This window comes from Xenopus laevis, chromosome 6S (assembly GCF_017654675.1).
Source record: "Xenopus laevis strain J_2021 chromosome 6S, Xenopus_laevis_v10.1, whole genome shotgun sequence".
NCBI classification, from domain to species: Eukaryota; Metazoa; Chordata; class Amphibia; order Anura; family Pipidae; genus Xenopus; species Xenopus laevis.
The window spans coordinates 99,495,184-99,519,958 of record NC_054382.1 but is presented as its reverse complement, the minus strand read 5'-3'; the positions used below and the strand labels follow the sequence as shown (position 1 = coordinate 99,519,958).

The 24,775-nt window shown below is 35.2% G+C and overlaps 1 protein-coding gene across 1 annotated transcript in view; it reads right to left on the bottom strand.

Moving 5' to 3' along the window:
- Positions 1 to 24,775, bottom strand: part of sntg1.S (syntrophin gamma 1 S homeolog) — a 194,788-nt gene that overhangs the window by 60,556 nt on the left and 109,457 nt on the right. Inside the window, exons 4-9 of the mRNA XM_041567862.1 lie at positions 20,574 to 20,627; positions 9,867 to 10,001; positions 5,809 to 5,865; positions 3,860 to 3,917; positions 1,732 to 1,775; positions 1,605 to 1,646 (exon numbers count right to left, since the gene is read on the bottom strand). Of these exons, the coding sequence (XP_041423796.1) occupies positions 1,605 to 1,646; positions 1,732 to 1,775; positions 3,860 to 3,917; positions 5,809 to 5,865; positions 9,867 to 10,001; positions 20,574 to 20,600 (363 nt within the window). The 5' untranslated portion in view covers positions 20,601 to 20,627. The remainder of the gene's footprint in view (positions 1 to 1,604; positions 1,647 to 1,731; positions 1,776 to 3,859; positions 3,918 to 5,808; positions 5,866 to 9,866; positions 10,002 to 20,573; positions 20,628 to 24,775) is intronic.

Here is a 24,775-nt window from a genome sequence, read left to right as displayed (position 1 = left end):
ATCATATGCATTTTTTACACTATGATTTGGCCACATTGCCTTGAGTCAATCATATGATTTAATTTGCAATTGAAATTGGGTTTGATTTGCTCATCTCTATTTTTGTTAAAACCATTGGAAGTTATTTAGGAGATATGATAATATTTATAGGCACTGTCATTGTTATTTACAGCACATTATGTAAATTGTCCAGCCTATTCAGTCAGTCTGTGAGAACTCACTTTTAATTCCCAGAGGATACTCAGATCATCAGACATGCAGAATAATAAAATGCAGCATAAATGTTGCCTTCATTTGCAGTCAGATCCTGAACACATTAGAACAAAGCTGACACGCTGTATACAGTATATTCTATCTTTAAAAATGAATAAAGTGGTTTCTTATCTAATGAGAATAGTTAATAAGCTGCATATATTGTCAAAACTAGTGATGGGTGAATGTATTTGGCAGGCATGAATTTGCAGCGAATTTGGGGATTCCGCTGATGGCAAATGTTTTTGCAAAACTGCCGTGAAAATTAGCCGTGGAAAAATTTGCTGTGACAAAAAAATTGACGCTAGTCAAAATTCTCGCACATCAACATTATTCAGACGCTCATTGACGTTAATGCACTTGGACAAAAGAGTCAAGCGTGTAACAATTGTTTATCATGGTAAAACTGTCGCATGTCAAAATAATTTTGACGCCCATTGACTTCAATGAGTTTGGCAAATTTTTCCAAAGTTTTGCGAATCTCTCGCTGAAGCATAACGGGACAGATTCGCCCATCACTAGCCAAAACCCTTTTTTTTTACAAGAAACAATAAATACAAGTACATTATAGAATGTTCTAGATAGAAACATGCCACCCCTTTAGAATTGTGGAGCTGCACTTTTACTTAAGGGCAATGAGGTTGTGACATGCCCTGCAGGGTCATGTTGTGATAGCAGATTGTATTAATGCCTTAAGAATGTCTTGAATTATTTCTTATATCATATCCAGGGCTACAATAATCTCAAGATCTTTAGTTTCTTCATTTCTTCATTTTTTAATTCAAATTTTTTCTACATTCAATTATGGAAAGAAAAAAAATCTAATTATACTAATTCATAAAAAAAAACTTGATCAAGTTTAATTGCAGAAAAAACTCACCCAAAAAAAAAAAAACTAGAAAAATAAAATAGCTTGAATGTGAGAAATACATATTCTATGGACTTTTATAAAACCTCATCAGGTTTTAGTTGACAATTTTTTTAATTCAAAATTTAGATATTTAGAGTTAAGATTTTATTGCTGCCATGTCTTTGAATCATGATCTTGAATTTTAATAAATTTGCCTCTAGTTTAATATACAGTATATTCATGCTGGTGATCACTGAAGTGGTTTGAACTGGGTGGACTGTCTTTTTTTTCAACCCAGATTAACTATGTATAATTTGGCCAACAATTCAGTTGATTGTAGACAAACTGAAGTACTGTTTTATTGGGTAATTAGAGGCATAAGAATAGAATATTTGAAGGAAATAGTGTTAACACTCATATTGCCCTTTTAGTCTCGGAAACAGCAATCAGCTTCTACAGTGGCAACACATTCAAGTGTTGGTTATAAAACTCATAAGCTTACCACTTCTTCATGCTTGCACTTCCTCACATTAATGCCATTGATCTGTAAATAAAGGAAAACACATCATTTTGATATAGTGTACACATAATAATTTAACTTGAGTTTTCCAACTATAATGTTATCTTACCTGCAGGATTGCATCTCCTATGAAAAGAAGACCAGAGAGTTCAGCTGCAATCACAAAGAATATAACAGTGAGCTAAACTGAAATCTTCATAGGCAAACAGACAAAATGACTAGCCTGAAGGAATTACTCTAGAATCATTTAAATAATAAATTATAAATATTTAGGAACATAAAGTCTCTGTTGATGGGGAGTATTAATGTATAGCCTAAAAGCAAGTGAGAAAATGACATAATTCACAGAAGCAAGGGGTGACCACTAGGGATGGGCGAATTTGACCCGTTTTGTTTCGCCAAAAATTTGCCACCGGTGAAATGACGCAGACGCCCATTAAAGTCTATGGGCGTTGCCTTGCAAGTCTAGGGGCGTCAATTCCCCAGCGAAACAAGGTCGAAAAAATTCACCCATCCCTAGTGACCACAAAATAGAAAAAATGAAAATATCCTATAACTCAAATATTATTCATAACATAAAAATATACAAAGTTTATTCCATACGGTATTTTATAAAATTACATACAGACACCATGGTACTCTGCCTTACGTTTTTCATACCCTCTGGTACTTTCTCATATACTGCCAAATGTTTTCCACATCTTAGGATATGTATTTTTTAGGAATTTTGTCATTTTAAATAGAATAATGCCCCACTGCTGCCCCCAATATGGGGCATTATTACAACCATATTACATTATTTTGTAGCAGATAGTATGTACCCTTATTGACTGCTATCACCATGATGTGTGCCAATTGAAAATGAGGAATTAATAAGTCACAAACAGGTTACTCAATTCCCTAAACTATATTGTCCATGGAGAGCCAAAACCTTTTGTGTACTAGGGAGTTTGTGGGATCCTCTAACACTCTACCATATGGCTCACAGTTAGAGGAAATCACTAAATAAGAGTGACCTGTACTGACCACAGACATCAAGGGGGACGAGGTCATAACCCTATAGTGGTCATCCAACCCAAACTCATTGCCAAACTTGTGTCTCTACTATCTTCTCACCTGAGGTTGTGATGCCTAATAAAAATGCTCACTGCCTCTTACTGTTCTTGAAGAGGTATCCTCATAAAAAAAAGTTCCTATTACTTGCGTTCACCAGCTTGTATTAGTGAGTTAAGGTTAATTAGAGGCAAACACTTTGGGGCCTATTCATTCAGATTTTTTTGGTTGAACTTTTAAAGCGGAAAAAAAATCAAATTTTTTGAGAACAAAAATGAATTTATTTTGAGATTTATTATGCTCTGAAGCTGCTAAAATACTCCAGCTAAAACCTGTCGAAATCATGTAGAAGTCAATGGCAGATGGTCCCTTTAAAGGGGTTGTTCACCTTTGAGTTATCTTTTAGTATGATGTAGAAAGGCTAGTCTCCATAAAGAATTTAACTATCATGGTCTATATAAAGATATAAGTACCCTGCAAGAGGATGAATTATATGTTCTCTTCATTTTTCTCTCTTTTTTGTTTCTCATATTTTCTACTGCTCTCTCATGCTCTATAACTTTTTCTGAAGCCTTTTCTTTCTCCATCTGTGTCCATCCAACACTTTTTCATCTTCCCTGGCTTTTTCCTAGCAATCTACTTTCCCTCTTTGTCATCTACAGTGCTTTTTTCCCTTCTGCCTTTTAACCTCTCCTTTTTACGTTTCCCCTCTTCATTTTATCTATTCACTCATCTTCTCTTTCTCATTCCATCAGTTTTGTGTAGCTGTCAACACCCTGCTGAGCACAGATCAAAGAGAAAAACCTGCATGTAGAATCTACGACCCATATATTTTCATGTCAACACTATAGATTCTATGCTGACACATAAAGGGTTAAAAAGTAGTGATGGGCGAATTTCCGTTTCGATTCGCGTATTTCTCAAAACGGCGAAAATTTGCAAAACGGCGCCGGCGTCTCGTTTTTGACGCCGGCGCCCGTTTTTGATGCCGGCGCCCGTTTTTTGACGAGGACGAATTTTTTTCAGGTGAATTTTCGCGGGCGTTTCACGAATTTATTCGCTAGCGCCGAATCGCGCAAATTCGTAGCGAATTCGCGCCTGCCGAATAAATTCGCCCATCACTATTAAAAAGTACTCCTTTGTTTGAGTATTGCTGTGTATTTTGTATCTGTATGCAAACATACCTCTTTGCTCTTTGGATATCTTGGAAATAACAACCGGAATATTATGTTCTGATCCTCCCTATGAAAAAACCAAATTATATATTTATCAAATATGATGAACTAATTGACTTGAAAATAAATAAGGAGTTTACCTTTAACCCTCCTAATGAAAAGCAGAGACCAGGTAAAAAACAAACAAAGGTCTAGAATGTAAAATAGTTTCATTTTCACTACAACAAGAAAAAAGAACAGTGGGCCATAAACAAGAGCATGATCAAGAAGTGTCCAGCAGGTCTGTACAAAAAAGCTTTACAGCAAATGGTCTTAAATTCAACATACCGTACATGATAACTGGTAATAACAAATTAGAATAACTTTCCTTGACAGCCTGATGAAATAATACACTAATTCCTCAAAAAAAGGAGTGGGCTTTCCAAGTTTAATTGGGCAAAACTGAAGCAACAACTATACACGTAATTCAGACATAATGCAGTTTTCTGGAGTTCATCTTTAAATATATTGGTCTTCTTCTGTGCAGCCCTCCCCAATACCCTGTGCCTTTTATGGTACCCCTTGTATTGTATCAGTGTATATATGTTCACTCTTTCAGGAGTAGATCCTAGGAGTGAAGTGATACTTCAATTATATGATGTCTGGTTCTTGCTCAGTGTGGTGCATCTGGCTTGTTGCAAATGAAAAACAGTTATAATTATATGATAATTCAGTATGCGCTTTTGCGATGTACTGGCTCTGACTCAAAATAATTTGATCACATCCCTTCCAATTGTATGAAGATGTCATCTTTTCCTAAAAATATCGTTTTTAAGAACATGTTACATTCATAGATGGACATTAAACATTAAAATTCTGAAATAGAAAAGATTTATACTTTTTCATCAGCCATGTTTTTTGGGCTGTTATTGCTGGCACATCATTCATTAATAGTAAAATAAGATATAAATTATGTGCAATCTTGCGATTATCACTATTAATAATTTAATGTAATGTAACTACATTTCTGCTTCACCATGCATTCTATATTCGGCGATGGTTTGCAGGTGATATAACATAGGTGAAAGGATCAATAACACATACTTTAAGAAGAAATTGCAAAAGGACGATATGATGTGATTAACACTGCAAGATGCCACTCCCTTCATGGCTGTAACTATTTCTTTCAGTGTGAATCACAATAAGGGTTGCCAATCAGAAATAAAAAAAGTAAAGAAAAATTGTTGATGATTTTCTTTAACCCCCTATTTTATTATAGTAGTGCTAATGCTTTGAAAATCAATCTACTGCCCAAGAAGCAAGAATGAATTTTTATGAGTTCTGCTAGATATTTTGTATTTGCTATCAGCTGCTTGCACAGTACAAGGCAAACAGCATGCATATATAAACATATATTCTTTTTTCTCAATTACCAAAGTAAGCTTACCTCAAGAGTAGATGCACTTGTTGGGATTTGTTGGTGTAGATGCAAATGGAACCATTCATAATTTTAAGCAATATATTTACCATAAAATACTTTGTAAAAAAATAAATAAACAGCAAGCACATACATTCTAATCTGTCAGATTTGCTTTAAATATTAAAGCAGCCAGTTGCTAAATGTATAATAAACTATACATATCGTAGATTTATAAACTCATTATGATTGTTTGTGAGATACCTTCTTTTCTAAGCAGTAAGTAGCAGTACAGCAATACATCATAAGTATTTATACCTCAAATCCTAGACAAAGACATAAACCACTTTGCATTTGACTGCAGAAAAAGGAGCATGATTTAATTCCCAGTCAGACCCTTATTTTTCAGTCATTTCCATATACTTATTATATGCCTTAAATCTCCCCCCCCCTACTAAATTCAATTCACAAGAGAATTTAAAACTAAAATATTTTTACTGTTGTATACTCTTTTTAAACTAGAAGTCAATGTGTTTACGAAATATAATATATTCATACCAACCTTTATGCTTAGTCCAAATCCTCCCACAGTTTGCCTTCTGATTGCAACAGTTCTTTCCTATAAACAGTATTTTTAGGTAAGTTGTAAAAAGAAAAATATTTCTACATGTTATTATACTCATATACTGTGTGTAAGGGGCAGATTTATCAAAGGTTGAATTTCGAGGGTTAAAAAACCCTCTAATTCGATCATCGAAGTAAAATCCTTCGAATTCGAATATCACATTAGAAGGATTTTAGCACAAAAGGTTTGATCTAACGATCAAATAAAAATCGTTTGATCGAACGATAAAATCGTTCGAAATGAACGATTCGAACGATTTTAAGCAATCGATCAAATGATTTTTATTAGATCAAAAAAAACTTAGAAAAGTGCTCTGGAAGGTCCCCATACATTGCACTTCGGTAGCTTTAATGTGGCGAAGTATGATTATGGGTACTTTGATTATCGAATGGTGGAATAGTCGAACGATTTTTACTTTGAATTGTTCGAATCATTCGATTCGATCGAATTCGATCAAATTTGTCCAATTCGTTGGTCGAAGTACCCAAAAAAATACTTCAAAATTTGAATATTTTTGCATTCAAGCTATTCACTCGAGCTTAGTAAATCTGCCCCTATGTGTGTGCACACAGCATTTTACATAATGTATCATGACGGCAATTGATGAAAAAACTATGCAGTTTTAAAGATGCTTTTTTCTAGAGGATACAATACCTAGAGGCAGATCTATTAAAGATAGAACAGAAGGGTTCTCAGTTCATGTTTTCCCCTATTTAACTTCACTATCTTGACTTCCAAAGAAATTCTAGGGGGCTTTTAATGGAATACCAGAAACAGCTAGAAAACAACTCAGCTGCCTTGTCTTTAAAGAGGGATGCCATTAAAGCAGGGCTGTCCAGCTGGCGGCCCAAGACCCCCACCCCCCTTCTGTGGCCCCCTACTTGCTGTGTCTTCTTACCATATGTAAAATTTAAAAGGTATCACTACAGAGATTAACTGGCCGCTGCATTTTTTAAACTCAGTCTGTAATCCCCTGTATTGTTCTCACCTGTGATTCCCCTGCATTGTTCACACTTGTGACACCTCTATTGTTTATATCCTAAAGCCCTTTACTGTTCACACCTGAGACCCAGGCTGAAACTGCCCACATTGTTCATCTGTTCACACCTTATTCAAAATGCTAATGGGGCACCAGCACTGTGTCACTGTATGTAGTACATATTAGAATGATAGCTTTCCCTGTCTCCTGCTCTGTTCTGCCTTCCCTCTCTGTGTGTGTCATTCTCTGCTTGCCCAGTGCTGCTTGTGTGTGTCATTCTCTGCTTGCCCAGTGCTGCTTGTGTGTGCCATTCTCTACTTGCCCAGTGCTGCTTGTGTGTGCATTCTCTACTTGCCCAGTGCTGCTTGTGTGTGCATTCTCTACTTGCCCAGTGCTGCTTGTGTGTACCATTCTCTGCTTGCCCAGAGCTGCTTGTGTGTGACATTCTCTGCTTGCCCAGTGTTGCCTTTGTGTGCCATTCTTTGCTTGCTCAGTGCTGCTTGTGTGTGCCATTATCTGCTTGCCCATTGCTGCTTGTCTGTGTCATTCTCTGCTTGCCCAGTGCTGCTTGTGTGTGCCATGCTCTGTTTGCCCAGTGCTGCTTGTGTGTGCCATGCTCTGCCTGCCCAGTGCTGCTTGTGTGTGCCATTCCCTGCTTGCCCAGTGCTGCTTGTGTGTGCCATTCTCTGCTTGCCCTACGCTACCTGTGGGATGTAAGCCTGTTGGGGGTTTGTTCTTGGGGTTTGTTAGCATTTGGAAATTGTTGTTAAGGGCCCCTAAGGTGTTGGGGGTTGGTGTATTATCCACAGGGGAAGGATGAGGCATATGGATTTAAGGGTATGTTTTAACTTGACTTCAATTTTTCACATATGAGTGATGAGGGCTTTCCCTGCAGTGAGCACCAACCATTTGGTTTTTTGGTGTGCTACCACTGTTAATGTGGATATGATCTTAAAAGTTCTTGTGGTAATATGGGTGTGGTTTACAGTGGGTATGGTTTAAAAGGGGGAGTGGCCAACACTGACTTCTATTTTTGGCCCTCCACCACATAGGCCTAAAAATTTTGACCCTCGGTACCAGAGAAGTTGGACAGCACTGCATTAAAGTATGTTAGCATGTTTATTCTGTACTGAGCACAATCGGCTGGATGATTAGTTTTTTATGTAACCGAAATAATTAATTTTTTTGCAGCAGCGAAACTCTGACATAAACTATTAAATTCATAACAAGATCAGACAGGTCACCAGTTTCCTTGTAACCCTTTTTGGACACCCCCTGTGCTACAGGTTATACATCACACATTGTCTTACAAACTTCAGGTCCTGAGTCCCCTTTGCAAAGTGAAAAAGTACTGTGAATTATTTCTATGGCAGTGCCTCCACCTTATGGAATCCAGGAATACACCTGCAGGTGGCTCCATTAGGAAACAATAATCAAACACACTGTTTGCAGTAAAACATAGGAACTTTATATAAGATTAAAGGCTAAGTAAAATATGCATTTACATGATATAAATTACCTGGTAGTGAGGACTGGCTACAAACTGCTGCCCTAAAGTGCTTGGGAGTGAGCTACACCTGCTTCAGAGAGAACACACAGGGAAACTCCAAAAGGATTGTCAGTGAAACTTTAATCTGTTTATTGGATTTAACTTCCAACTGATCAGTGAGCGGGGGGCGATTGCTCCTTTTATAACTGGAGAGCCCCAAAAGACTTATTTTGACTTGAATAGTGAGGATGCCAAACAGTACAAAAGGCTAAAGCTGAAACATTGGCCCGGTTGGGAATAACCATGGCTATGAGGGCACAGTGGGTACATTTAGAAGTGAATATGGTGCAGCATGTAGGGAGCCAAGCCAAGGCTGGATAGCCAAGAAACACGTTAAGCTATGGTTCCTTCACATGTGATGTTTTGTCTTTTTTAATGGAATAATAATGGAACAATAAAATATGGATTTTTAAAGCGACTTTCAAGTCTATTTATCTCCCTCCATGCTGCACCGTATTCACTTCTAAAGGTTCTGGACTATTGAGCTGTACCGGGGTAGCTTTTTATGTGTGGCACATGGAGTATGGAGTGGATCGGAGTGCTCCCAGGTAACTAATCTGGTGCTAATCACAGTGGGTACATGCTGGACATTTGATGTGGTCAAACCTGTAAGGTCTCAGATGCATGACCTAATACATCTTGTCCGAAAGTGGTTACAACCAGAGGAATTAACTCCTGCACTAATGGTGGAAAGAGTGGTCCTGGATCGTTTTCTCCATGCTTTACCATTTCGGCTGCATTGATTTGCAGGCCAAGCTTATCCAACTGATGTTGACCACATGGTGGCCCTGGTGGAGCTTTTTCTTTCCACAGAGGATTTTCTTTGAAGTTCATCTGCTAAAAGTGCTGTTGCTAAGAGTCAAAAGGCACTGGGTACAGGTAAAGACATTCCAACCACTAAGGGGTGGAAAGATGGTCTATGAGAAAATGAAAGATTGGTTGTTACAAAGGTTTTATTGGATTGTGGTACACTGAGTTGTGAAACAGTATTGTGATTCCTGTTCCATTTGTCAGGTAACTGCCCCAATGCCACATTTCAAAAGTTCACTTGTACCCTTGCCCATAATTGAGGTAGCCTTTGACAGGATTGCCATGGATCTGGTAGGCCCTCTAGTCAGATCTGCTTGGGGACACCAATATATCCTTGTTGTTCTTGATTATGCCACGCAGTATCCCAAGGTAATCCCACTAAGGATTGCCTCATCAAAAAGCATTGGCAAAGAGTTGTTTTTGATGTTTACACGTACAGGGATCCCACAGGAAATCCTTACTGACCAGGGTACACCCTTTATGTCAATAAATTATGAATTATGTAAATTACTGAAAATCACCCAACTGTGTACCTCAGTGCACCAATTATAGTATTCCAGAAACAATATTGTAAATTTAGTTATTGCTATATACTGTAACTATATTAAAAAAAACACAAATTTATACCACCTAGTAAATAAATAAAATATTACATACACCAGAATAGAAAGGTTCCCCAGACACACAGATCACATCTTGTTCCTGAATCATCAGAATATCTTTGGCTAAGTGGAGTCGAACTTTAAAAGGTTCTTGATTACCATCTTGCAGCAAACAAATTCCTGTCTTTGCCTTAAAGGAAAACATAGAAAATAAAGATATAAAACATGTTAAAAAATAGAGATGATACATTTCATGACTTTTTCTTCTTTAAACACTATTGCACATTGCTATTGCACAGTTTAAAATAACATTTAGAGTGTTTTGTAAAATAGTGTTACGGTAATCTGTAGGAGACAGAAAAGAAATTAATTTTCCAGTGAAGTTTGAGTGCCACCATTAATTAAGCTTGCAGTGAAAATCTTTGGAAAAAACAATTTTCAGCTAAGTATGTGGCATACATAAAATGGAAATAATATTCTTAGATGATTATGTTTATTAATATTTAGAGCACATTGTTTAGCAAATGTCTCTGTTCCATAAAAAATTAGCAAGGGTTAGTGCTTATTGTTAAAAAGTTGTTCAATAGCAAAATTATAGCAATTATATAATTTTCTTTTCAGAGTCAAACTTTTTACAAAATGGAAAGACATTTTTTTTAAAATCTAAGGAACAAGCATTTAAATTGCCATTTTATATATGAACGGGATTTGTATGTTTGTATGTATATTTATTTATATTTTCCTTTCACAAAAAGCTCTCATCAATCTTTCTCCTCAGGCCCTTTTTTTCTCCTCCTCTCCCTAAGGGATTTCCTTTCTCTCACTTCCTCTGCAGAGTACAGCCTTCTGGGATCTGTAGTCCTCTTATTCACATTATTATTTACACTGGTGTAGCTCTCAGATTAATATAACAATTCATGATTATTTAATCTTAAAAAGGGAGTTACATAGAAGCATACCTCCCAATTGTGCCATTTTCAGCGGGACAGTCCCGCTTTTGACAGCTCAACTCGCAGTCCTGCATTTGTACTGAAAAGTCCAGACTTTCTCTGCACTGAACAGTCAGAAAAAGATACAAAGATTCTAACTTAATTGGCTTTTGGCAGCGAGCTCAGAACAGCCACATGTGCAGCTAAGATACTTTGTAACAATTTTGAGATAAGCAAATAAGTAATTTTGACAATTAAGATAAACAGGTCTTTTGGGATAAGTTAGACTCACAGCTTAAAGAGCAATTCACCTTTATTAACAAAACTAATAACTGAAAAAAAAACACAGAAATATGTTCAAACTTTCATAAACTGCCAAATTTTGTAAAATGAACATAGTAATTAGGGGGTGTAACCACAAAACAGGCGTGGTCAAAATATTTTTTGTCCCTCTTTTTATTTACAAAATGTTGGGAGGTATGTAGAAGGTAACAGAAAGATTCTGCAGTGTTTATCTGTTATCTGCGATGTAAACCTTATGTAAACCTTTTCTCCTTTTTGGAATGGCTGTCCCCATGGCTACATAGCAGCTTGTTTATAAAAGCTATAGTAGAGCTTCTGAAGCAAAACACAAACGTTTTACCAGTGCAGAGCAACAGTGCATTCTAATTGAATTACTTTAAAACTTTTACATTTTTTGTGTTTCTGTTCCTTTAAAAAGAAACAATAATGACCACAAGTTAAAATGCATTTTATGGGTTTTGCAAAAGAGAAGAAAACACTGGACTTTTTTGTCCATAGAGGTTTGCATTTCTGAAGGAAAGCAGAAAGTAAATTAGCTCTCATCTCCATAATATACTATGATATGTTCAATCACAACTCATACATGAAACAAAATTATATGGATGTGTATAAAGTACACTTATGAAGATCAGAACAGACTTGTTGCATGATTGTTCACACAGATAAAGCTCCTCAATGTTCTACCATTATTTGGAATTACTATTTCTTAGGCATACTGTAAGTCAGGTCATGCTCTCACTACACTCTACAAAATGTAGTGGAGTTATTGGGTATACATATGCAATATAGTACTACATATGCATGTAATATAGTACTATGGTACTACGTGCATATAATTAGCATAACATGTTGATTTCGTATACAGAATAAAAACTGCAAGAAAAAAATCAATGTTAAGTTCATTAGTTAGGCTTTCTAAAGAATATTCTTAGCATCAGCCTGCATTCAGAACAATACTGGAATATCAGTAACTGATTTACAATGCATCAGTCGAATCAATCATAACTTCACTCAATGAGCCCATTCAATACATTTTGCATTATTTGAATGCATTTAAATGTCATTGTGTTACAAGTAAATGCACTAACACTAATGGATTATATTTTATCAATGCATGTTATCTTGCTCATGTTAATACTTGGAAAACATAGGGGGTTATTTACTAAGCTCCGAATACCCGAAATTCCACGAAATCCGAAAACCGAAAAAGTTGTGATTTTTTTTATAAAATCAAACTTTTAAAAACATCACAAATTTTTCAAAATGTATTAAACCCAGAGGGCTAAAAAGCCCGAATATAAAAACACTGCATCCCAAACCTGTGGAGTTTCCATAAAAGTTGGGAACAGTCCCATTGATTTTTGGTTGTGTCGGGGGGTTTCGGGCAATTTCACTATGTTTTCGGAGCTTTTGGGTGAAAACTTTGAAAAATTCTGAGATTTCAGGGAAAATTCATGAAAAAATCGTGAAAATCTGAGCTTTCCCGCAAAGCAAATTTTCGGGAAAATGAAATAATAAATAAGCTTTAAAACCCCGAGCGGGTTAGATCGGAGTTTGTAGCAGCTGATATTGAGATAAATTTGGTAAATGACCCCCTTAAAGTATTAAGATTTACTTCCATGTGTTCTGGGAAACCTTTGTTAAGGTGACAGGAAACATAATAAAAAGTCCAGCCTCAATTGATTGGAATAATGTTACATCTTACTGGACTGTTACTACTGAATGAAAGCGAGACATGACATAATTGATGGTAAAAATGTTCTCCAAAATCTTTATTAGGAAGGAATATCTAGATCTGGAAAAAAATGGTTTTCCATATGATGCCATTTTAAAGTTCATAAATAAGACAGCTCTGGAAAAAAAAAGTGTTCACTCTACTAATCAACTTGTATTTTACTTCAACATAAACAGCACATTTATGTGACAATTAGAGAGTGAAAGTAAAAATTGATAAACATGACAAATGAGACAATGTAGTATAAGGCAGGCATATTCAACAATTGTCTAAAATATATTTTATTTCTATTGAATCAATTCTTTGAGATTTGGGTAAAGTAACAGCATCACATTTTGGGATAGGTAAGGAATTCAATGTCCCTGATCCACATATATTGCTGGGAAAATAATCCATAATAAACACAAATATCATCCAGCAAATATTCTTAAGAACATCCAAGTTTCAGCAAACTTAGAAGGTTTATAAAACTAGGCTTTACTAATATGAGTCAAAAACAAGACCTAGCTGAAAAAGGTCAAAGCTTGTGCTGAACTGTTAGAATTGCAGATTGGGGCTGGAGGTCTTTTCAGATCTTTAGCATATACGGATGGGTGCAGTAGCTTCTTCTCTAACCCATTAATATGGAAATATGGATAATCGTGTTTTTGGGAACCAGAAGGTAAGACTTCAAACCTCAAGTCTACAAAGAAAATTAAAAACATAGAATTGCTTTGCCATCAACAAGGATTTATTCAGTTGAGTTACCATTCAATACATGGTACTGTTTTATTATAGAGAAAAAGGATACCATTAAAAAAAGGCAGGAATTGTTTGCTGAAAATGGACTATATGGAAAATGTCATTAGTGTTTTTCAGAGTAGGATGTCTGAATTAAAATTATAGTTAGAGATCTGTTGCAAAATATTATTCAACCATTTTGCTAGAAAACATGTTTGATTGCTGATCACATTATATTGCCTAGTTAGTAAGATATCTGCATAGATTCTAGTTAGAAATACAAACTGTCTGAAATATGAACTATCAGCAGTAGGAGAGAGATTTCATTTTAATAAGGTATGTTGAAGTACTTTGGATCATAATTATTTTTTGTCATTTCTATTCCCGTGTTTTTCTGTGGAGTAGGTAGAGACCTATTATTCTGTAAAAATAAAAATACTGTTACAATTGATTCTGATGCCTGCCCTTTATAGTGTTAGACAATGACATTTTAGAAGGGTACTCAAGTCATAAATCATCCCACAAATTCATTGTCCACCTTCTGATAATGCTACTGCAAAGACCCAAAATAATAAGCTAGTTACATTTTTATATGAATGTTCATTTTGCAAATAGTGGAAAAAAAGTGAGATGACTGAAATGGAAGCTATGCATTTTAAAGAGACATTTTGTATTTTAAGCATCTGAATGTTCCTTGTAGCTATAATTTTGCACTAAATTGGTTCTGCAGTGTAAATATCAACAAACATTATTGAATACAGATTTAGAACATTTCATCTAATACATTATTTATGCACAGTTTTATTTTTGACATTATGAATTTTATATAAATACAACATTCTCTAGAAAGTCAGGGAGGCCTATTTATCAAAAGTCAAATTTGTGTAGTTTTAGAGATTAGAACATTTAAAATTATTTATTAAAAGATCAGAATATAAAATGCACAACCAAATAAAAATATGAAACAAATCCATATAAGGATACAAAAAAACCCCAAATCCACATTTTCATAAGCATTTTAATGCAATTAAACCCTAAAACCTCCAAACCCTAAAAGATTTCCCATTGAATTCTACATGACATTGACAGCTTTTAGAGGGTTAGTTTTTATATTAGAATTTGTGTTTTTTACTCTTAGTAAATATAAATTCTTTCATTGTTTAGAGTAGTAAATACACAATTTTTAGTGCTAAAAAGCTTGATTCATGGAAACTTAAAAATAATACAAGCATTAGTAAATCAGCCCTTTAAATATCTCTTGTTCCCAAGCGGCACAGCAATTAAAGAAAGAATATACTGTACTGTATTGTTCCATAATTATAAAGCTCTCAATTTTTCATGAACTCCTAATAATGGCTGGTTCTTCAGAAGCACCTATGTCAGAATTTTTACTCTTAATAAATATAAATTCTTTCATTGTTTAGAGTAGTAAACACACAATTTTTAGTGCTAAAAAGCTTGATTCATGGAAACTTAAAAATATTACAAACATTAGTAAATCAGCCCTTTAAATATCTCTTGTTCCCAAGCAGCACAGCAATTAAAGAAAGAATATACTGTATTGTTCCATTATTATAAAGCTCTCAATTTTTCATGAACTCCTAATAATGGCTGGTTCTTCAGAAGCACCTATGTCAGAATTTTTTAATTAAAATATTGAATAGGAATGTAGGAAAGCAGAACACTATAATTAAGGCTTCCCCCAACAATCAAGCTGGGTGTGCTTCTGTCATACAGAAAGTTTGTTGAAATACAGTAACAGCCTCCAGGGTCCAAATATAAAAAAAAAATTTCACTCATAAGAAATACATTCCATAATGATTTGTGCTTGGCAGTGGGAAATATATATACACAGTAACACATTCTATCTCTTATAAGAGGCTTTGCTGCATACACTTTGATTCAATTTCTTATTTCAAGTATGCCAACAATTATTGATGAGTTAAGTCTACTCCATATGCATAATAATAAGGTAGACATCTTAAAAATCTGGTATATTTGAGAAAACTGATAAATTTAATGCAAAATGGAAAGTGCACAAGGTAAAACACAAAGGCATTTCTAAGATGAATCATTTTTTAATCCTCTTTTGTACAGAATGTTGATATAGATATACAGTAAGAAAAACAATATAGACATGTTTTGAGATACCCTGTGGAGTAATATGTATCTAGGCTGCATTGGTGTTAGCAGTCATAACTCTGGCTATTTCATGTGAAGGATCACTCTTCTCAGATAATCTTCTGATTTACTATTTGTTATAAAGATAGCTGTAATCCCATGAAGGTAAAATGTAAGTTCAAATAATCACCAATATACACACACACACACATAGTGCCTTGAAAAGTATTCAGGCTCTTTCCCAGTATTATATTTGACTGAATGAGAAAAAAAAAATACTTTTCTCAATGATAAATTGTTTTTTTACAAATAAAATATTAACAGAAAAAAACAAATATGTTATTTATATAAGTATTCAACTCCCACACTTTTTGTATGGCTTCCATTCCATTGTTTTAAAAGCTTTAAGATTTTGGGGGTAAATATGTGTCATAGAGCACCCTGTGATTTTGGTTGATGAGGATCCTCGGATAACAGTTGTGCTCTCAATTTACAAATAGTGCCACAGATTCTTAGATTTGAGACAGGAACTTATACTGGGACTTGAATTACTTTTTTTTTCTTGAGACAACATTCATTTGTCCTGTGTTTGGTATTGTTTCCAAGCTGAAAGACTAATATTTGCCCATGTTTCAGATATTTTAGGAGATGACAACAGTACTGCAGTATTGGCAAATGTTTTATACTATCCTTTATTCTTTCCTTTTTAAGAAAATGCCCAGTTCCTGTAAGATGCGGCCATCATAATTATTCCCTGAATGTATTGGTTGACCACATCAAGAACTCTATATAACATTGGATATATATAGAAGAGAGGCAATTGCATAAAAGTGACAGACATGCAAGGGCAGATTTATCAAGGGTCGAATTTCGAAGTTAAAAATATTTCGAAATTCGACCATTGAATTGAAATACTTTGATTTCGAATATCGAAGTCAATTTTTCGTGAACTTTTCGTTTGCCCTAAAACCTCATTAACTGTGCATCTGAATAGAAGTCTGTGGGGGTTATGTAATAATAGGAGCTAAGTTTGCCCAAGAGCAGTAATTCATAGCAACAAAAAGGAGGCAATATTTACCAGTTACATGTTTAAAAGCAAACATCTTATTGGTAGCCATGGGTTACTGCTCCCCAGCAAACTTAGTGCCTTTTATTACATATCATGGTTTGTATTGTATAGCTTGAACTGTTGTATTTATATACAAATATATGATTCCACTATGGGAGGCACATGTATCAAGGGCATAATTTCGACTGGTCGAACTGTATTAACAAAATAGATTTTTTTATACTCTGACAAATTTAAACAACACGAAATTCAAATCGAATTCAGAGGCTGCAAACATCTCCTAATTGATCCCTGCACCTCTCCCATTGACTTAAACAGTAATTCAGCAGGTTTTAGGTGGGGAATAGTATCATTTGAATTCTTAAAGGGCCAGAGTAGGATAAATCTCGAAAATCAAATTTACATTTTTTAAAAAAACTCGAATCGAATTTGATAACTCCCTAGTTGACATTGACAGTTTTGACCATAAAAAAAATTTGAAAATTCGGATTTAAATTTTCAATTTGACTGTGGATAAATCTGCCCCCTAGAGGCACATTTATAAAGGGTTGAATTTCGAATTCATGTGAGTTTTTAAAAACTCCCCTAAACTCCCATAAATTTGACAATTGAAATTTATTAGTAATATTGAATTTTTTAAACTCCAATGAATTAAATCGACCCGAAAATTCTAATCGAATTCAAATCAAATTCGATTCGAATTTTAAGAACTTGAAAAAACTAGAATGTCAGGAAAATTCTAAATTAATCCCTGGAACTCTCCCATTGACTTAAACAGCAATTCTTCAGGTTTTACGTGGCGAACAGTCAAAGGGCCAGAGTTCTTAAAGGGCCAGAGTATGATAAATCTTGAAAATCTAATTAGAATTTTTTTAAAAAAAAACAAATCAAATTTGAATAACTCCCTAGTCAAATTTGACAATTTTGACCATAAGAAATGCAAAAAAATTTGAATTTCTAACTCGAATTTTCAATTTGACCCTTAATAAATCTACCCCTCAATGTTACTGACTTCTCATGATTTAGCAAAATATGTATGAAGCTACCTGCATCACAAAATGGAAGACAATAGGTTGATTTTCTTTCTGCAGTCTTCCTGCTGACCACAGAGTCTTTAACATGCAGCTTATGCTGTTAGATATGTGTTATTAACTGGTTCTGTATACATTACAAAAAAACAAAAATTTAAACTGGTTTGTAAGGTCACTTGAATCCATTTTTTTGATTTCCAGAATAGCAGGCACTGTTGTCACAATTTTTTTTTTATGTATATTACCTATTAATAATCACTAGTAAGTCATTTCATTCCAAGGTATTAGGATTGGTTGTCATAGCAATTTAATATCATTATTATCAGAAGCTTGTTACATACATGTTAAACAGATGACACATATTTTAGCAATGTACACTTTGGTATTTAAGTCTGTGTGCCACAGAACCAAAGCAAATTATTATGTATGGAAAAAGTATGAAATAACAAATATGATCATGCATTCCATAGAGATCAATTTGGAGTAGACAACTAGGTAAAGGTCATCTGGATTTCTATTTTCAGTGCTGCTGGCATGACAAATTCTGATTACATCTAAATAAATCTATATGCAGTAACTGAGCAGTAATGAGAGGTACTGTATATAAGCATCTTCTCAAAATCAATATTATTTAAGGATAGAATGTGGAAAATGTTTCATTACGCTCTGTAAATCTGAAAATACAGGCACTTTATGACATTTTTAAAGATAAATGTTACAAGTCTCAAAGAGAAAAAAATGTGCACAAATATGAATAAAAGTTTGCATTTCGCTATGTAATATTCTTCATTAGACTTCTATTGCATTGCAAATTTTAATTGCACATTGCGCACTTTTAAGGCATGGTTAAATGAGGGGTACGTTTTTCAGGGTTTCATCAAAGAAATCATCAAAAAGATGACATTTTTTAACAGGCTTGTGTGTACCAAGCAATCATTTTATGTGCCATGTTTCCTAAGCAAGTACTTAGACCTCAACCTCCCATTACCCATAAAATACTGTTAATATGTTCATAGTGGAAAACCTCATCTTAAACAATAACTAGTGATGAGTTCGCCAAGTTTCGCCAAAATGCAAAATGTCGCGCTTTTAGAAAAATCTGACGGCCATAGACTTTAATGCATTTCGGCGAATGTTCACGGTTCACGGATTTTCGGCAAATCGCGTCTGATTCGCCCATCACTAATTATAGCCACAATTCATAAACGTAAGATAAGGAGAAATATGTATTAATTATCACAGTTTGCACAATGTAAGCCATATGTTGGTGTTCCTATCTTTGTTCATGATATTTCCTATTCCTTTTCATTTTGTTGTAAATTGCAGTTTAATCTTTTTATTGTCTATTTTGCTTTCTTTACTAATTAACGTTTTATGTTTTGTCTTATTCAAAACAATTCCAAGGCTCGTTATATACAATGTAACAATTTTATCTTCTGTGATCTAAATGTAATCTCATTTCGTCCATGTAATCCAATTGAGCAACTGGCACATTTAGCCTAGGCAAGTAAGACAGTTCTATATTGAAATAAAAATAATGTAAGACCTGTTTTATCTACCAGTGGCATAACTATAGAGGGGGTAGACCCTATGAGTGTGAGGGGGAGAACCTGGTAATACAGGGACACTTTGGGGTGGGGTCATTGTTAAACCTTTATTTTGCCTGAAATGCCTGTGAAATTGCACATGAGCTGCTATTTTGCTTTCATTGCAGGTCACCTAATGTTACACCCATGTTATCTCCCCTTTACCACAGTGGGACAAATGACACTGAGAAATACCATGAGGCAGTCTTTCTGCCCCAATGAAAACGAATATGTATATAATAAGTATCTTCTGTTGAGCAATTTGAAGGTAAATGCAGTGTGAATATAGGTAATTGTTTATTCTTTGTTCCTTTCTAGAGTAGAAATGTAAAAATATTTAGTATATAAAATTATATGAACATACAGTATAATCTAATCTTTCTTAATTGCAAGACCATTTTAAGATATTAAATGAATGTAGTAGCTATTTAAAATGTGAAAGAAAGCTTTTGTTGCTTTTGTTGCTTTTGATAGTGACCATCTTCTACTACTTGTATCTAGTGTGGGACTGGCCCACCGGGACACTAGGAAAGCTCCTGGTGGGCCCAGGTGTCAGTGGGCCCTCATGCTGCTAAACATTTTGCCTATTTCATGGCCATTCAGTTTCTATGAGAACAAAGAGGCTAAATAGATGGAATAATAGATTATAGTATGTAATGAAAAGAGACTAGGAGAATAGAGGTTGAGTGAGGAGAGTACTGAGAGTGGGCCCTGCTCTAAGGTTTTTGGGTGGGCTTCTGGTGTCCCGGTCCAACACTGCTTGTATCAACCCTAAATGCACCACATCAATCAAAAATACAGAAAGGAGTTCTAATGATAAATTAATCTGAAAGTAAAAATGTACATCTACTTCGTGGTTAATATATTTGTCTGCTGGCGCCAATGATGTGAATAAATCAATTAATATAAATTATATAATATAAAATTGCACATTAAGGGAATTTATCAACATTCAAAGTGTTAAGAACAATTATGAATTTGAATCTGAGTTTACAAAACTCATATTTCCAATATTTACTAAGCACACAAACTTAAAAGCTTAAAATTCAAGATATTTTTCAATTCAATTAATTTGAAATTTGAAAATCATGGTAGTTCTCACATTAATATTTTGTGGTTTGGTTGTATTTTATTAATGCACACGACATAACACAAAATTACTGGATAGAAAATGTATTATAGGTGTCAGATGCAGTACTGTACAGTATGCAAATTAGAAATTTTAGCACTTCTTTCTGTAAAAAGTGACTTGACATTTTGCTACTCACCTCATCACATGTGTTCCGGAAATCCATATGCTGTGGCACTGATAGGGTATTTGTCTTAAAAGACAAATTGGTGTGCAAGGGAGAGAGAAAAATAAATACATTAAAATTAGAGGCATATCTATAAAAATATATTTATACAAAAGTGCAAAGAGGTTTCAAATTGAAGGCAAACTGTAGGATTTGGTATATTACTATATTAGTCTGTTTGGAAATTAAAATAATATACAGTATATAATTTAACATGTTAAATGTATGTGTCTGTTAGGGATGCACCAAATCCCAGATTCAATTAGAGGTTGAGTAAAACCCACTTCACTTTTTTTTTGCAGGACAAATCTAAGTGCCTGACAAAAGAAAGCGAATCCTTATTAAAATTAATTTTAACAATGTTGACATTTGTATTAATATTTTTCTATATTTTTACACCAAAGTCCTGCTGACATTTTTTATTTGTGTCATGGTGTCATTCTTAAGGGAATGCTTACCTTATCTACAGTATATTTAGGAGTATTATATTTTTACATGTTTATAATACAGTGCCATATAATTTTTCATCTAACTCTTACCCTGTCTCTGGAAAAGTATATATAATATCTGTGATGACTGACCTATTTATGAGAAGAAACATTACTAAATTGACCTGGTAGTCCTAGTTACTTCATTTTGAGAACACTGCTGCTTATTAGACTTAAATAGTTTACAGAGTGAGAGCATAGTTGAGGACTATTGGGAATTGGTATATATAACTTATTCTGTCTAAAAAATGTCTTTCGATTTTTCCCTTTGCAATTGAGGTGTCCCTCGATGGACACATTTCAGGACCTCATTGAAAATGATCTTATAAACTTAAGTTTGAAAAGAACTAAGAGGTTTCATGAGAACATATCCACTGAGGAAAGACTCGCCATTAACTCCTTAAGAGAGATTACAGTCATTACTATTCTGCAGGCGGATAAGGGAGGGCGTGTAGTGGTTATGAATACCACAGATTATTTGTCGCAAGTCAAAAGGAAATGAAATGACTTAGATACGTACCCATACCTTTCATCTAATCCACAAAGTGAATATATGGAGATAATTGAGAAATTGGTATCTTATGGGGTTTCCAAAACTCATATTTTCAATATTTACTAAGAACACAAACCTTAAAATCTTAAAATTCAAGATATTTTTCAATTCAAGTAATTTGAATTCTTATGGGGTTTCATTGGGGGTAGTGGATTCTCAGGATAGCAAATATCTAGTGAGATGTCAGCCCATAATCCTGATCTTCCACCACCTCCCCAAGATACACAAATCGCTGTCCTCCCCTGAAGGAAGGCCCATTGTTGCACGTAATGGGTTGGTCAACGAGGTCCTTTCCAATTGGGTGGACGATTGTTTAAAGCCTTTGGTTCATTAGTTGGACTCTTACATTAAAGAGGTCCTGTGTCTATGGATGTGAAAACCCCTTTCATGAACACATAATTTGGCATGGTCATTATATTGGCAACCTTTTATTTATATGGGGTATACTGTCATGGGAAATGTTTTCTTTTCAAAATGCATCAGTTAATAATGCTGCTCCAGCAGAATTCTGCACTGAAATCCATTTCTCAAAAGACCAAACTGATTTTTTTAAATTTACTTTTGAAATCTGACATGGGGCTAGACATATTGTCAGTTTCCCAGCTGCCCCAGTCATGTGATTTGTGCTCTGATAAACTTCAGTCACTCTTTTCTGCTGCACTGACAGTTGGAATAATATTACCCCTCCCTTTCCCCCAGCAGCCTAACAACAGAACAATAGGAAGGTAACTACAGCTCCCTGGTAGAACAGCACTCAATAGTACAATCCAGTTCCCACTGCGACACATTCAGTTACATTGAGTAGGAGAAACAACAGCCTGCCAGGAAGTAGTTCCATCCTAAAGTGCTGGCTCTTTCTGAAAGCACATGACCAGGCAAAAGTGAATTAGTGAATTATTTGCAATGTAAAGAGTGTAATTTAGAAATAAAAAAATACATCATAAAAATCCTGACAGAATCCCTTTAAGGATTTTCAAACCTGCTTGAATGATAATCGGTATAATTTAAGTTTTTCACTAAAAGGTGACAGTCACATGGGGAAAATTTAATCCTACAGCAGGCAATACCTTTCTAAGAGCCAATAGTTGTCATCCAAAGCACATTATACACAGTATTCTTTATGGGCAGTTTGTCAGATATAGGAGGAACTGTAGTCAAGATGATACCTTTACAGAACAGTCAAGACTTTTGGGCTATAAACTACAGAGGTGGGGTTACGCATGGTCAGGACATCATGTGACAAAGCAAGTAAGGGTCACATTAGTGGTATAAGCTATACCTCCAATAATAATAACAAAAATAAATTAGGGACAAGGGAGAAGGATCAAATTTATTTTACCACTGAGTACAGCAAAGAATATGGCAAGATCTGCGGTATCATTAGAAGGCACCTTCTGGTGCTATATATCGATACCAGGTTGTCAGAGGTTTTGTCACTTGTTGACATAAGATGTTTTTCTAAGAAAGCTCCTACTTTAGGTAAGAGTCTAGCATCGAGTCTAGTTACCTCGGCTACAAAAAATCCTAGGGACAGTTGGTTATCACTGAAGGGTACCTACAGATGTGGAGCTACCAAATGCACAACCTGTAAGGTAATTTCTAGAGGGCCCAGTTTTAGATCTAGTGGTACAGGATGTTCATACCAAAATAACGGCTTTTATAACTGTAACATTAAAATACCTGTTGGAATGTAAATGCTGTGAGAAGCAATATGTGGAAAGCATAAGGGAGCATATAAGAGCAACTGTTTAAAAAGATGAGTGGTTCCCTGTGGGCAAACATTTTGCTTTATGCTCCCCAAACGGTATTCAAGATTTGACAGTTAAAGTCATTTAACAAGTGAGGATACCCTTCAGAGGTGGAGACTTGGTGCATTCTCTAAATTTAAGAGAGGCATTTTGGATTCTGAAATTGGAGACGAGAATACCCAAGGGATTGAATACGAGTACTTTATTTGCTTTAGTAGCCAAAGAATGACACTAACTGGAATTAGACAACTATCTACCCCTAGATCCTTCTCAATTAAGGAAACCCCCAACACACTGCCATTTAGTGTATAACTTGCATTTATATTATTTCTGCCAAAGTGCATAATCTTGCATTTATCAACACTGAACCTCCTTTTCCAGTTTGCTGCCCAGTTTTACAATTAAGTCAAATCACTCTGCAAGGTGGCAGCATCCTGCACAGAAATTTAGTATAATGAGCAAAAATAAAAACAGAACTTTCAATGCCCACCTCTAGGTCATAAATAAACAATATAAACATAATAAAATCTATTATGCATAAAAATATGCTGGCACAAACTCATAGTATTATTATTTGCAATGAAGGCAAGTATTTTATCCTTTAATAACCCTTTGAAAAGCTTTTCTACCACTGATGTCAGACTAATCAGCCTATAGTTCTGAGGCTTTTTTTTTAATATTGGCACCACATTAGCAATTCGCCGGTCTCTCTGCACCATGCCAGACTTAAGTGAATCCTGAAAAATGAATCAAAGAGCTTTGGCAATCACAGAGCTAAGCTTGTTTAGTACCCTGGGATAAATACCATCCAGTCCCGGACCTTTGTTTATCTTTTACGTGTTCTAGTCTCCTTTGAGTGAATCATGCATCATGTGTTGCATTACTAGAATTGGGACTATTAACAAAGAAACCTTCATAAGCTGGTACCTCATTCGTGTAGGTAGATGAATATTATATTTGAGTTACTAATAAACACTATCATTGTTTGGTGTTACTGTTCCTTTAACTGTCAAGACATTCATTAATGTCTTCCTGTAACCCAACCCGCCCCACCAGTCGCTCATCCATGCTCACCTGTAGATGCGCTGACCGGCGGGTTCGGGTTGGGGCACAAGTTCTTCCGCCGCCGAGGCGCCCGGTGTATTTGCGCTCTGTGCATACTGCTCCTGCGTGCCTGGCAAATATGCGCCCAGTGCATTCCACTTCGGCACAGGCACATTCTGTTAATTAGGGAGAGGCACCTGTGTCTGTTTGATGCTAATTATGCATCAAAGGTGTCCATTTGTTCCCCTTCTTGTCAATCAACCCTCTCTCCCATTGGCCCTTTGCCCCTTAAATGGCTCTTTCCCCTTACCCTCCTTGCCCAAGCTGCCTTCTGTTTACTCA